General features: G+C 41.1%; 1 protein-coding gene across 2 annotated transcripts in view; it reads right to left on the bottom strand.

Moving 5' to 3' along the window:
- Positions 1-6,761: 6,761 nt before the first annotated feature.
- The window catches only part of LOC101162725 (leucine-rich repeat transmembrane protein FLRT2), a 48,017-nt gene continuing 39,888 nt past the window's right edge, over positions 6,762-14,890 (bottom strand). For both annotated transcript variants that reach the window (XM_011491745.3, XM_004083660.4), the window contains exon 2: positions 6,762-13,264. In XM_011491745.3, the coding sequence (XP_011490047.1) occupies positions 10,886-12,862 (1,977 nt within the window). In that variant the 5' untranslated portion in view covers positions 12,863-13,264 and the 3' untranslated portion in view covers positions 6,762-10,885. The remainder of the gene's footprint in view (positions 13,265-14,890) is intronic.

Here is a 14,890-nt window from a genome sequence, read left to right on the forward strand (position 1 = left end):
GTATTTATTTGGGTTTTTTTTTTAACTCAACAGGATTTCCATTTTTTAGAGCAGTTTGACTTTAAAGGTTATTCTAGGAGCTGTTCTAACAAGCAGCAAAATGTCGTCTTGGGGAACCTTTAAAAAACCATGTGCTCGAAAGAACATAAACCCTGTAATGATAGAGCCGAGATCAGAGGTCTCCAACGCCGCTCCTGGAGAGTCCCCGCCCTGCCTGTTTTCCAGCTAACCCTGCTTCAGTCACTGTTGATTAACTGGATGAGGCAAGGCCTGTGGCTGGTAGCAAGAGAGATCAGCTACGCATCAGTTTTACACGTATGTACAGTTTTTTTCTTCTGTTGTTTGGATTTTTTTGGGGGGTGGCAGGAGGTTTGGCTCATATATAATCTGCAAAACAAAGGGAGTGTTTTCGATTGGCACGCGGATGGACTCTATATTTCTCCCACTTTTTTGTTGTCTGCCCCCTCAGCCTCATTGGGTAGCCTCACATCAAGGTTCCTTTTTGCAGTACAACTATCAGGTGGCTTCCATTGACTCAATTTAAGAACTGTACTAAGAAACTCCTCCCCCCTCGCACCCCAAACAGAAAGTATCCCCTGACTCCAAGAAGCCAAAATCCCCTATTTGAGAAATAAACAACTATTACTCAGTCATTACATTGGACAGAACAATCATCTCTGCTCTGATAACTTTTTAAACACCTTCCTGATTTATTTTTATTTTTATATTTTGTCTTTATTCCAAGTTAATCAAGTTATAAACTGACCAGTCATAAGCCTCAATGAAAGTTTGTGGTCTCACATTGAAAGTTAGAAACTTTTGATAGGCAGATTTTCCAGAGCCCACTTTCAAGTTGTAGGTAGTTCATAATTTAGTGAAAGAGAAATGGTTGATGAACAAACGGCCAACGTGACATGACAGCGAATCCAACTTACTGTTTCAAGAGCAGAAGGAAAGTTTAAGATGTTACTGCATTATTTAGTAATAAGTCAAGGAATTTCTGATGTCTTATAGGACTTTGTACAGCTCACTTTAGCAACATCTGCTGCTCCTTTGTGTTTGCTAAGAGCCACCGAAAGGACAGCATACAGGTACAAAGAGCAATGACGATGTGTTAGCTAAGCTCAAGAACATGTTTTGCGTTTTCATGTTTTATTTACGCCTTAAAATTTGAGCAAAAGACTTGCAAGTGTAACTAATGTGAATCCTAAGACATGGATGAATAATCGCTGTGGAAAGTCTCTTTGAACAGCTAGCACATTGTGTTGCGCTGGAGTGAGTGTGATTCATCAATAGAAAAAATGGCTTCCAACCAAATGAAGTCGATCTAGTTACCATTTTTCCGCTATATGGACATTCCCAAGTTGGAGCCAGACAACGTCAGTAAGCATCGATTGGTCCAAGTCGGTCTGAGTTGTCGTTTCCAAGTCAACCACTTTCAACAATCGTGAGTGAGTTTGTTGGAAGTCCACACCCCTACCGCTTGAAAGCGGGCTCAGGAGAATCTGTCAATCAAAAGTTTGTCGTGAGACCACTTGCTTTTATTGAGGCATCTGATTGGCCAGTTGTTCAGTTGAATAGTTTCCACTACAGAAGAAATATTGTGAAAAAAATTAGGATTAGCAAGAACATGCTTTAAAAAGTTATCAGAGCAAGACTGGTTATTCTGACAAATAGAATGACTAAGAAATAGCTGTTTCTTTTTTGATAAAAGTCTATGAAATTTTGGTTGGGCGGGGGGGTCACTAAGTCCAGTTCTCTAAAGATACATACACACGGGCATTTGAACACACATGTAGTCAGACCAGTTCTCATATACAGTCAGTGGTTGTGTAACATGACCAAATTGTTGGGAGGTTTGGTTGGAAACCAAGAAAAAAAAATGCAATGGTCACTATGGGTCCATTGCTTTTCCAATGGAGACCATTTAGACCTAAATGTTGATTTCTACATCTTTTCACTAAACCCAACAGATACGTTTTTTATATTGTGATGGCTAAAACTACTGGGCTTCATGTGAAGGAGCTGGAATGGACAGCAGGTAGGGTTTAAGCTCTAAATCTGCAGTCAGTTTGGTGTTTTTGGCTTCTTTTTCTGGTTAAATTTTAATGATGGGTGGAGAAAACATCTTCAGAAGACAAGAGGGCTCAGAAAAAGGAGCTCCTGCAGGGGCATCCTCTCTTCCACTTCCACCCAGGGCGATGCTGCGATTACAAAAGTTTTAGCACGATGCAAATGGATCACACATCGATTCAAGTCTTTTTTTTTTACAGTTCATGTTAACAGCTGGCAACCAAACAGAAATGTTGCCACTCAAATAAACAGAGACCAGATCCCACCTGCTGTCAGTCTTTAATTAAAGATTACAGAGACCAATGAGAGACGAGGAGCGCAGCTTTAAATGAGTCAGTCCAATGTCAAAATGAATTCCACCAGATGTCGATGTTTGTAATACCTGGATAGAGACTACTTTAAATTGAATCTTTAAATGACGTTCCATCCATATTGAGGTTGATTAGAAGATGTTTAAATGAGGATCACAAAGCTGTTAAAACTGAGCCAGTGCTGAGCAGGAAACGAAATGTTCTTTTGGCACAAAAAAAACAAAAACTGCAACACCTGTTCACAAAGGATTCGAAGGAAGAAATTCACATTTCATTAGGCTTTGCCATATGGAATGTGACAAGCTGCTTTTCTAAATGAATCAAAAGCAGTCAGAGAGGACGGAACTTAATAAAAATAAAGCAACTCTGAGAAAATGCACCAAAATTTGTGCAGTAATTTGTGCTAAATACTCATTTTAGGAAGTGAAAATCTAATCAATACGAGCATTTGGGATGAGAACTGGACTGAGTGACCGCCCCCTCCTTGAGTTCCAAACAGGAAGTACTCACTGGTTTCAAGAAGACAAAATCAATTAGACTTCTAAAGAGAAATATACAGCTGCTATTCAATCATTATATTTGTCAATATAACCATTCTTGCTCTGATATCATTTTTTAACATGTTCTTGATAATCCTCATATTTTTCATGATTGAACAACATTTTTGTGTTGTTCAAGGAATTCAAGTTACAAACTGGCCAATCAGATGCACGAATACAAGTATGTAGTACAGCCATTGACTATATACGAAAACTGGACAGAGTGAGTGTGATGTCACCCATAGAAGATGGTTTACTGGCTCCAACAAAATTAAGTCAATTCAGTCGCTATTTTTTTCACGATTCGGACATCGCCATGTTGGAGCCAGACAACACCAGTGAGCAGTGATTGGTCCAGATTGGTCTGAGTCAACACTACAGAATGTCTACAATTCTCACCAGTCAGTAGTGAGCTTGTTGGTAGGCCACACCTCTACCACTTGAAAGAGGGATATACAACATCTGTCAAACATTTCGACCGTTCTATGTGAGACCAAATACTTTTATTGAGGCATCAGATTGGCCAGTTTATAATTTAAATAGGGGTCACTCTGACCAGTTCTCTGATACAGTCAAGGTGTGCTAACGTTTAATGTTCAAAACGTTTGATTTACATATTCTCCCGAGCCTGGTTTTAAGTAGTAGGGGTGTGGACTTTCAACAATCTCACCCCTGATTGGCTAGAGTGGTTGCCATAGAAACCTTGACTCAGACCGACCTGGATCAATTACTAATTCTTATTGTCGTCTGGCTCTGACATGGCCACTTAAATGACTTAATATTGTTGGATCAAGCCATTAGAATGAGCCATTTTCTAAGGGTGACATCACATTCACTCGGTCCTGTTGTCATACAGTCCATGGAAATGCTGCAAGAAAACAGCTTGCAGCTCTTTGTGCCAAGCTTTGACGTCCAGGTTTGAAGTTTGAAAATGTGACAATTTTCAAAAGCACTGCAATTTTCCTGTGCACGTTTTCAGAAATGACTTGTATTTGTGGAGTTTATTTAAAGCCTTAAAACATAAATTTTTTGATCATGCAACACACTTTTCCGCAGAAAAAATTTCGTTTTTGTTTCAATAACTATCTTTAAATTCCCTACAATCACAAAAGTGTTGTTCCTAACTCATCTATTCATTCAAAATAATATAATGTTTTGTTTATTTAACTAAAAAACAACTTTTAATAAAGATTTCAGAAAGATATGTACACCCAAAGTTGTTCTATTTTAGCTTGTGAATCATGGAAACTGGTAATACCACCTACGCTCTAACACCCTTTGATAAAGTTTTATGTATGATCTTGCAACCAAAATAAATCAATACACTTTAAAGAAACAGTAGTTAGCAACTGTGCTTAAAATACCAATTACTTCTTCCCTGACTTTTGCAAATGAGTTCAACTTTAACCAATCTGCTCACGATGTTCAACAATCGTTAAAACTTTTCTGATCAAGAATAGAAGGTTTTTATTCCATAGCAATATAATATCTTAAGGTAGTTCTAGCAATACTTTTTAAAATTTAGAAAAAAAGTTGACAGTTCTGTTTGTTTTTGTTGCATTCAGGTTTTGTCACATTTTCATCCAAATCTACAGTTTGCTATTTTGTTTATTTTTAGGTTCTCCGTTCTCCTGCCCTGAAGTCTTACCCCCATGGTTTTCCTACCTTTGTCATACCATGGTGTCTGTTCTGTCCTTTTGTTTTTGTTGATGTTTCTCTTCTTATTTAGGTTCTTCTGCCTACTCTTATCTTCTGCGTTTTGATCCTCTATGACTATCTTTTCTGACATTTAGGAAATATTTAGACAAATCTCTTCAAGACACTCTCCAATGGGACAAGATTAGGATGGAGGTGTATAGTTCAGACCAGACAAAACAGCTTTAAAAAAAGGTAAATTCCTCTTCCTCTGTACTGTAAACACTTGGATGGGATTAATTAGTTAGGAAACATGAAAAGACGAGGGATATCTGTTGTAAGGGCGCCCTTTGGTCAGCTAAATAACACTTTGATTATGGCAGCTTTAATGACATGCACTTCTAACAGGATGAAATCTTCATGCAAAACCATGAAGAACAATCCACCAATTCCAATGGCGCATGGGTTAATCTCCCCTGTGCACAACAGAAAAGCTCTCACAGTGGTACTTTGTTTTTTACGGAAGTTGCACTCTAGAGAATAACCTGTAAAGTAGTCAACATTCATTTTTCCCATTATTTTAGGTGTTTTAAGACTGTAAAAACCCTCACTACACAATTTATACACTTTTCTCAGACAGACATGAACATTTTCATATTTTTTTCTCTTTTTTTCAAACTCTCAAAGTTCAACATTTTTACAGTGTTGGCCAAGTCTATCCAACGTTGGTTCTTCAGATCTAACAACATGCTTGTTTTACACTCTTTTCACCTCGATTTCTGTTAATGTTTTACTTTGAATTCCAAGTCTGGATTGAATGAACCCATGAGATCAAGGTGATCAGCAGCATCAGGCGTATAGTTGGAAAACTCACAGGGTGGTGGATCTGAAACATCAAGGTTTTCTATCTCTGATGTTACTGGTTTATGAAAAGGTTATTAGGTTCTCACAAATTCAAAAAACACACTTTTACAAAGAACACATATAGTACCCTGATTGTAAACAAAAATAACCATGGTGTTCTTCTTGAATTTGTTGTGCGTTTGTTCAGAAGCATCACACATTTCCCCCCTCTAAGTGTGACATACTCCAGTGAAGCTTATAATCCGACTAATACGGTAACTATGACTGCAGCTGCCTGTTTCCTAGTCAACACAGATTTATGCCTTAGTCACAACTCTCTTAATGAGTGGATATGGGCTGTTTATGCGTAAAAAATTGACAAACCTGTACGGGACATACAGGTTGGCCGATCGTTCTTCTCTGCGAGTCCGTAGAGCAAATATGGTTATGTACATTTTTTCTACGAGCAAACTGCGGGTGAAATGTCCTAGCGAACAATTATACAACATGTTAGGGGTAAGTCGGACAAGGGCACGACATACAAATTTACCAATGGCTAATGCTAATCAAGTGAAAAGTTCAGGCGTCATGCATGCAGTCAGGCTTTAATAGATTAGGACATAAGGCAATTTGAGTGTAATTTGTGTGGGTGTCCTTTGGGCATTTACGAATCACCTGCACACCAAGTACGTGCAGGTCAAAGGGCCAGTAATCACACCTCACTAATGACTAGAGTGTGGTGTAAGGACACTGTACAACAGCATGACGTGTGTGTCATTAGTGCATGTTACTTATCCTTGCAAATACTTCACGATACACTTACCACGCGCACAAAAATCCTACGCTTCATTTTCATGACATCCCTTAACCCTTGTGCTATCTTATATGACCCCACCCTCTAGATGACCCAACTCCCAACGTTAAAGTGCCTAGGATAGCACAAGGGTTAAGGTGGTCGCACGAGCCACAAGGGAACTGCAAGACACACCTGCGCTCACCGTAAGATGTAACCGCTCCTGTCTACAACCCTCTACAGCCATAGAAAACCTAAAAACCTACAGCATCTGCCCGAGTCAACCCCTGTACGGGGGCATGTGACTAAGACATTAGTCGAATTGCCCATTTTGGGATTCCATTAAGCCTTACCAGCTGAATCAGAATTTTTTTGTTTTCTCCAGCAAAAGACCAAAACTGTTGCCTTACTAACATGTCACAAACTTGCAGTGTTGAAGTAAAAGGAAAAACTTTAGACCCAGAAATGCAAAATGACTAAAACCTCATGAAGTTCAAATAGACAGAAGTTACTGGATCACTCCCATCGGACTCACTTCCTGGGTCTACAATGAAAAAAAGAGTGATCACTCAAACCAATGGCTTTTATTTTGAAAAAAAGCTTCATTTAAGTATTTACAGTTTGTGCAAAAACATTTAAAGGTTTCAAAGACTTTACATTGTAAGTTCAACCTCAAGGCACATACATGAAACATCAATATTTCATTATGAAAACAGAAATGGTAACTTTGGTTCCTAAGAAAAGGTGTCGATTTTGAATGACCCATGTAATACTGCAGAGTCCATAAAGTGAGAAGCCAGTATTACTAACCTGACTGCATCACATGATCTGTAAATTTCTAATAAACTTCCTCAAAAGTTGTGCATGTGTTGTGTAATGTTGTGTAACAAACACACACACACACACACACAAAAAATCCAAATCCTGGCATGTCTATAATTCAAGAAAATCAGAATGCGGAAAAAAAAAAAAAAAAACTTCAGAAATTAAAGGGACTTTAAAAAAGAAAGTTGGCCTTCCTGCACCTTAAAACATGTGAACTGAAACATGCAGCCTCTTTAGTGTTCACAGAACTCCAGTCAAGTTCTTTTTAAATCAAAACGAATGCACTGTAAAAGCAACAATAGTCATCCATGCACTGCTTAGTCTTTGATGCTTTAGCGGGGGGTTTTGCTGACTGCTGAGTCATGCTTCATGTTTTTTTTGGCTGCTGTTGCTGCAGACGGTTCATTAAAATGTGCTTTCATTCAGCTTTTTTGTTTTTATTTATTCTCTTTTTATTCTGCCCACTTAGCCCTCCCTGGTTAATCATTCGAACCTGCATGAAGGTAAGGCAAGTATCTGTCTCTGGTACACATTCACAGATACTACTTGTTGCAGTGGTTTGACGTGACGGCACTAAACTTTTGGGCTTTTGTATGTCAAGTTGAAACAACACCATGGTCTGTTTGGGGTTAATTTAACAGGGGTTAATTTAAATGGCGTGAATTAAAGGTCTTAAAAGATCAAAGCAGTCAGATGTGTGTTTATGGGGAAGATCATTTTAGCAAAAAAAAAGAAAAAATTCAAATAACTGTTAAAAAAATTATCATATCACAAGTTTTCGGTATTTGTCATCATGCTTGAAACCACATACTGTTTTATTTTACCAAAGAAAATACATGTTTTTCCCAGAAAAGAGAAAGTTAATTCCAATCTTGTGTCGCACTGGTAACATTCTAAGTTAGTTAGCCCGCCTTAAGAATTACCACGGTAACAGCGGATGTATTTCTGTCATATAGCACAATGTTATTCCCAAATCTAATAAATATTTAAGTCAACAGAATGACGTGGAGGCTATGTCCAAACTCTCCGCCAACTCCCTAACTACTATAAACTTTATAATCTAGTACTCTGGATTTTAAAAGCAATTTGGACGCCGTGCTTACTACTTTTTTTTTCTTTTTTCAAATGGCAAATATGACATCACAAATTTTACGAAGTGAAAATCTAATTAATACAAACATTTTACAAAAACTATCAACGAACCCACTGTGTTTTGAAGATAAAAGTTGATGGTTTATTAAAAAAATAACATTTAAAAAAACTTTTTCACGAAAAATGGTCCAAACACAATGCATTGTGGACTACATTTGCCAATCTAGTGAGCATGGATGCACATTGGTTTTCTACAGGGACTTCTGGGAAATTTTTAGGGCACTTGATTTTGGAATTGTAAATCTGGAAAACACTACAATGGCGCGCTACATAGTGCACTATGTAGTGAGTAGTGAAGGAATCCGGACATAGCTAAAATTTGAATGGTGGCTGTATTACAATTAAATTTTACAAAGCTAACTTTGTTTTTAGCAACAACTATCAAAAAAAGTGAATTAACCAACGCAAAAAATAAAAATGTCACAAGTTTTCGGTATTTGCCGTGAGACTTAAAACTATGTACTGTTTTACTTTCATGGAAACCTAATTTTATAGTTTTTCCAAAAATGCCAATCTCCAGTCGCACCACTGACAATTTAAGCTCACCTTAAAAATAAGCAAGATAACAGCAGATGTGTTTCTGTCAGATTATGCTAGCATAATCTTAATACCGAATCTAATAAATATTTTAAAGTCAACGGTATGATAATAAATTTGAATGCTTAAAGCCTCAAAGTTGTGCTAGGGTAACCTAAATCTTACAAAGCTAACTTTGTGTTTACTGTGTTTACTCTAAAGCGACATCTATCACTTTGTCTTAAAGAAACTCCCTCCTTTTAAATATTTCACTAACATCCATTTCTTTGAATTCAAAATATATATTTATTTTTTTCACAAACGCCAAAAAAATACCAAATCAAAGCTAACACTTTCGGATTTAATGAAATGGAGAAATGTTGAGACAGGAAATTTGACCCATTTTTGTCACTTAATCATTTCAAACATTAGGATTGGGAACTTTCAAATGTTGTGGGACCTAAACTATTGCTCGATTTAACAGTGAATGCAGCTACTTTTGAGGATAAGTCCTCTCGGCAATAGTCTCTGGGGGAAAAAAAAGAAAACTGGAGTACAAGCCCTTAAACGTTACTTTGACTGCTACGCCTGGTTTTGTACAATATGTTCCAACAGCTGAATCTGTGTGCTTCAGAGTTAACAACTCTCTTCCAGTGTGAGCTTCATGCAGCCAAGTGAAAATAAAGTCTAAATGTTTTTCAGCATCATTTTTTTTTTTTTTTTGGTTGAGGACGATGGATGAATGCAACTTTTTAAGTTGAGCCGCTTCAAAAATAAATCCCGTAGGATCAGAAAAACAAAAAGAAAAACCCAAAGGAGTGCATAAATGAAGACCTCTTCAACGAGAAAGCGGTGGGGAGACCACTTTAATTGAGCCCATGCGGAGATCAGAATGTGCAGCCGCTCAGTAAAGAGGGGAGAACCAAACCTTTTTGCTTTCACTGTGAGGACACAGGCAGGTGCATTGTTCAAGATGAGCAAAACCTCAATGAAATGGCGAGGGTGGGGGGTCTCGTGCGCATAATGACAAGGATTTGGATGAGCTCACTCACAGCACTGTGTATGATCATGGGTTGGGTGTGAACTCACTGTAATTTCCCTAATTTATCATTAAGTGTAATGGATGCCAGGCAAACGGCGCAGATATGTGGGTGTGTAATTAGCATTATGTGTGAGTCGACTCCGAAACTCACCACAGACAGAAATCATGCCACAGCAGATGAAAAGAATGACTCATCATTTTAGCCTTCCAAGACTAAAAGTACTATTAGTTTTTAAACACTTCCACGTCATTACGGACGAGCAGTGTAAAGGGATCCCTCTGCCCTTTCAGTGAGGGAAAAACTGCCCTCTTGTGGCCAGAGCAAGAACAGAACAGCAAAAAAATCTGGAGATTGCATGCCTCAGCATTCCAGTTTACCTCCAAGAAATCATTTTCTTTTGTTATTTAAAAGCCAACACGAAGTAAAAAAAATAAAAGACATTTCCCCTTTGCTTCGATTTCCTAAAGTATCGCTTGACTGAAACCACCTTTGTCTTTGTAAACTATTAGAACAAAGATGCTTTCAAAGTTTATGACCCTTTTGGGAAATCTCTGGCCGGGCTTTTCAACAGCACTGATGACATTCCCTCAGCACAGCTGTTGGCTTCCATGTGATCACCACCCTTGCTCATTTCCTGCCCGGCTACCATTCATGAGAAAGTGCACTTTGATTCTTTTTATTTTTTACAACAACCGCTTCTATTTTTCAACGGGGCTTTAATCAGCTTGCCTTTCCTCTGTGCTGTGTTGCTGCTCTGGCCTACAATGGGAGTAGAGGGGGAAGGAGCGGTGTTGTTTGGAGAATTTCAAAATAAAAATTAAAAAGGATGCCAGTCCTTCTGAAGCGTCACCATCATTTCCAGTCGGCAGAGGCTAAACCCAGGGTGTTGTGATTGTACAAACCCATGGTCATGTACAGTACTGACCTTTTAAAACAACTTTCAAAACCCTGCTGGTTATAAGAAAAAAGAAAAGACTTTTTTTTTCCTCTAAGAATAAAAAAGATAGCAGAGAATCCCACATTATTATCCACTGTATAAATTACATCATAGACAGAACTTGGAAATATATAGTACAGTTATATTTCACTAGAATTTGTATATTTTCGTCCTCTACACAAATGATGTACGAATGCCATTGTTTGTGGTGGGTTGCATCATGTGTGGCAGAACTCTGTACTGGGCACATTGCTGCTCTTGCAGTAGGCTATGCTGTTGTTACTAAGGTGACAGTCTCTAAATCCAATGCCCCCATTGGGCGCGTAGATGGGCTGAATGCGGAAATCTCCTTTGAGCAGCTGCTCATTGTTCAGAGCCACTATCTGGAAGCTGGTCTCAGTCATTTCCAGTATGGAGTTATCCTTTTTAGTTCCAGCTTCACAGTAGTCGTCTTTTCTCCTGCCGCGATTGTATTTCCACTTGGTTGAAGACGACCGGCTCTTCCTGTGCAAGTGCCAGCAGAAGACACCGAGCAGCGTTACCAGGATGATAAGAACTGCTCCACCTATGATCCCAGCCATTAGCAGCGTGGAGTTCATGCTGTCCTGAGGCGCTTGGCCTCTGTCAGGTGAGTTGGCGGATGAAGGGTGCTTGGTCCTGGCTTCTGAGCATATCGTATCCTCTCCTGGCCTGTAGTAATTGATGGTGTCCAAAACATGAACACAGATCCGATAGACGGACCGGGCCTCCAGGTTGGTAAGGCTGATATGCCGTTGGTCGCCGCTCACCGTCCTCTCGCGAATCCCTTCAGTTATTTGGCTTTGGCCTCTTTTGACCCAGGTGACTTTGTAGGCCGTGACAGTAAAGTACGACGCCCAGCTCACCTCAATGCTAGTGGAGTTGACCACGTGAAAGGAAATCTGGAGGGGGTCCTCATATGGGGGAAGGGGGCCAGCGTTGTTATAGATTGGAGGTAACGGAGGGGAGGGAGAGTCTAAGTAGTATGGGCCAGATGTAGTGATGAGGGTGGACATCATGGTGGTGGCCGGGATTGTTGGCGGTGGTGGAGGAGTGGAGCGGAGCGTGGGCCAGGGTGGCTTGCCCGGTAGGATGGGGCACTCGATAATATCCAGGGTAAGCTCCTTGATTGTCATGCCACGCACCTTCTCTGGGCTGGAGCACATAAACCCACGGGCGTTAATAGATGAAGGTAAAGACTTGAGCCACACCACCACCCACTTCACGCCACAGTCACAGTGCCAGGGATTGTTCCGCACCATGAGAAACTTTAGGCTCGACAGGCCATCAAACACACCCTGCGTAAGGCTCTTAAGCTGATTGCTGGAGATATCCAGTTTTTCAAGCCTATTCAACTCAGCAAAGGCTGCCACGGGGATCTGGTTTATCTGGTTCTCCTGCAAGCTGAGTTTGACCAGTGACTGGCTGGGTAACAGGGGAGGAGGGAAGGTTAGGGAATTGCGTGCCAGGGTCAGCTCCCTTAGGGTGTCCAGCTCCTGGAATGTCCCTGGCGCAATGCCCTCGTCTGTCAGTAGGTTCCCGTCCAGCAGGAGGCGCTGCAGGCGGGTCACATTCTGAAAGGCCTCCTCAGCGATGACGGCAATACGGTTTTCGTCTAACCGCAGCTCCTTTAGGTCCTCGGGAAGGCCAATGGGCACACTGCTTAAGTGGTTCTTGGTGAGGAAGAGGAGTTTGAGGCTCGTGGCCTCCTTAAAGGCGCCTTCCTCTACTCCCACGGTGGAGATGGAGTTGTCGTCCAGGTGGAGCTCCTCTAGTTTGGTCAGCTGGGCCAGGGCTGCTCTGGAGATAGTTTGGATGTTGTTCTCCTGTAGATGCAGCACTCTAGTGTTTTTGGGCACGTTTATAGGGAATTCATCAAGCTGGTTGCCGTATAGAACCACCGTCTCCACCGACGCCAGGTTGTGAAGTTCCACGGGGAAGCCAGCATTGTTGATCTGGTTGTTGTGTAAGTACAAGACCTTGTGGCCCTCCCCTATCCCCAGAGGCACTGATGTTAGGCTGCGTTCGTTGCAGTACACGTATCCTTTGTCACAACGACACACATCTGGGCAAGAGGCACCCGTGCAGAATTGCATCTGGAGGCTTAAGATTATAGTCACCCAAAACTGCAAAAACGAAGCGCAATCTTTAATCCAGGGTCCAGCGAGAAACTCCATAATGGAAAAAAAAAAAGAAATTAGGAAACAATGAACCAGCAACAATGAAAATGGATAAAAAAAGGCAACTTTGTACGTATCCACTGAAAATCAGACCCAGAAAAAGTCCTCTCAGTCATATATTCATGAGCGACAAAACGGGGTGGAAGAGTAATCCTCAGTCCTCGGTTGAAGAGCGATGGTGTTGTTTAAAGGCGGGCAGTCCTCCGACTGAATCCATCCATGCCGAGACATCGAACCACAGCAGTGCTCTACATTCGCTGTTCCATGCAGAGATCAGCCAGACACTGTTTGAACCCACGCAGCAGAGAGGCACCACAGGCTCCACTCGCCTGTCTGTCACACAACACTGGTCCCCGACCTCGGCATAGTCCAGGAGGGCTGACATTTGGATCCAGGGACCTGTGGGAAAGCAAATAAAAAAGCGCGGTGAGTGCTTTGGACTGGGTTGTCCTTGAGTTTGGAGACAAAAAAGTCATTTTCTTCCAATATTTAGCTTTTGAAACTAAATCTTTCTATCTTTTAGTCGAAAAAAAACCACCCCAAAACATACTGTTCTCTTTTCACTCTGAACCATCCACTGACTAGGTTTAAAAAAGAACAAATCAGTCTGATAAATATTCAGAACAGCTCTTTCACATCCGGTTTCACAGACATAAAGAAGGCTTTTATTCCCCCTCCATGCTCCATCAAAGGAGGTAATAGAGCACTGCAAGGACACACACTCATGGATTCACAGAGGTTCTCACCAACACGCGTGCAGCTCAATGGAAAACATGCCAATGAAATGCTGAACCAAAACCATGAGGATCCATTTCCAGAGCAGAGAATGCCATAACTCTTTTTTGTTTTCAGCTGCTTGAGCAGACGGTGTGGGCAGAGGTGCACGAGTAAACACACAACTGTTTACAGTAAACAGAAGCAACTGTTTTTGCTGGTGGCTTGAGGAGCAGCTTGTTATTAGGGCCTAAACTTGCCATCGCTAGAATTAAAGCCGTGGAAGATTATGAGCCGTCGAGGAATAGACGGGTCTGCCAATTGAGATGGGATTGGAAAAGAATTTACACACATATGTATGTACACAAAGCCCTGCAATAAATGATCAATACAGGCTATTTTTCACTTTGTAGCAAAGCACAAGGTCGCTGGGTTACAGCAGACTTCACTCCCCATAGATCTATTATTCCAATTTTTACAGCCAGTCAACCTGCCCCCTTCCTTCTCTTCCACATGATTGAAAGATGCTCGTCGTCACGGGCAGCCGAGCTCCACCCTGAGTCAGCGTTTGGAGACACCGAAAGGATGCGAGCGCATCCACCGCAGAGTTCCCAGTGAGTCTAAAACCCTCAGAGCACTCCCAAATGTCGGGTAGCCATTTTCTAAAGTGTGTGTGTGGGGGGGGGTGGGATGGGGGGGGGGGCTTCTGAGGCCTCAGAGGAAGAAAAAAAACGTTTCCATGGATTTTCCTCTTCCTCCTTGAAATTCTCGGCATTGCTTGTTCGGGCGAGGGACAAAAAAAAAAAAAAGAAAAAGAAAAACTGCACGGGAGACAATCCGTTGACACACATCTGTGATCTACTTTTCTAAATTGAAAGAGCTAAATTTAATCAAATAAGCTTCCAGGGGTGGTGGTGGTGGAGGGGGCGGCAGGGTGGGGGCTGGATAAGCAACTACACAAGGCGATAAAATGTGTGTGGAGCCGCAGCCACATGAGTCAACAGCAGAAGGCAGCAGCATCAAGATTATGACAGGGAGCACAACTTTTTCACAAGATAGTTGGAAAATCAAACTAAACTACAAAAGAGGGGGATCCAGGGGGTATATTTGATGCCCCCCTCCTCACTATAACTTCATTTCCAGTTGAAGGAGCACAGTTTCACACCAGCAGATGAAAGCTGTGATATGTGGCCAAGACAATCCGATTAGCAGTGGATTTAGCGCCAGAAACGCAATTAAAAGTTTTAAATGGATAGGGTGTTTAAAGAAGAGGATCAGGTAGACTTCAAAGGGGGTGATTAGTGAGCGCTG

The sequence above is a fragment of the Oryzias latipes genome, chromosome 24 (genome assembly GCF_002234675.1).
Source record: "Oryzias latipes chromosome 24, ASM223467v1".
Taxonomy (NCBI): domain Eukaryota; kingdom Metazoa; phylum Chordata; class Actinopteri; order Beloniformes; family Adrianichthyidae; genus Oryzias; species Oryzias latipes.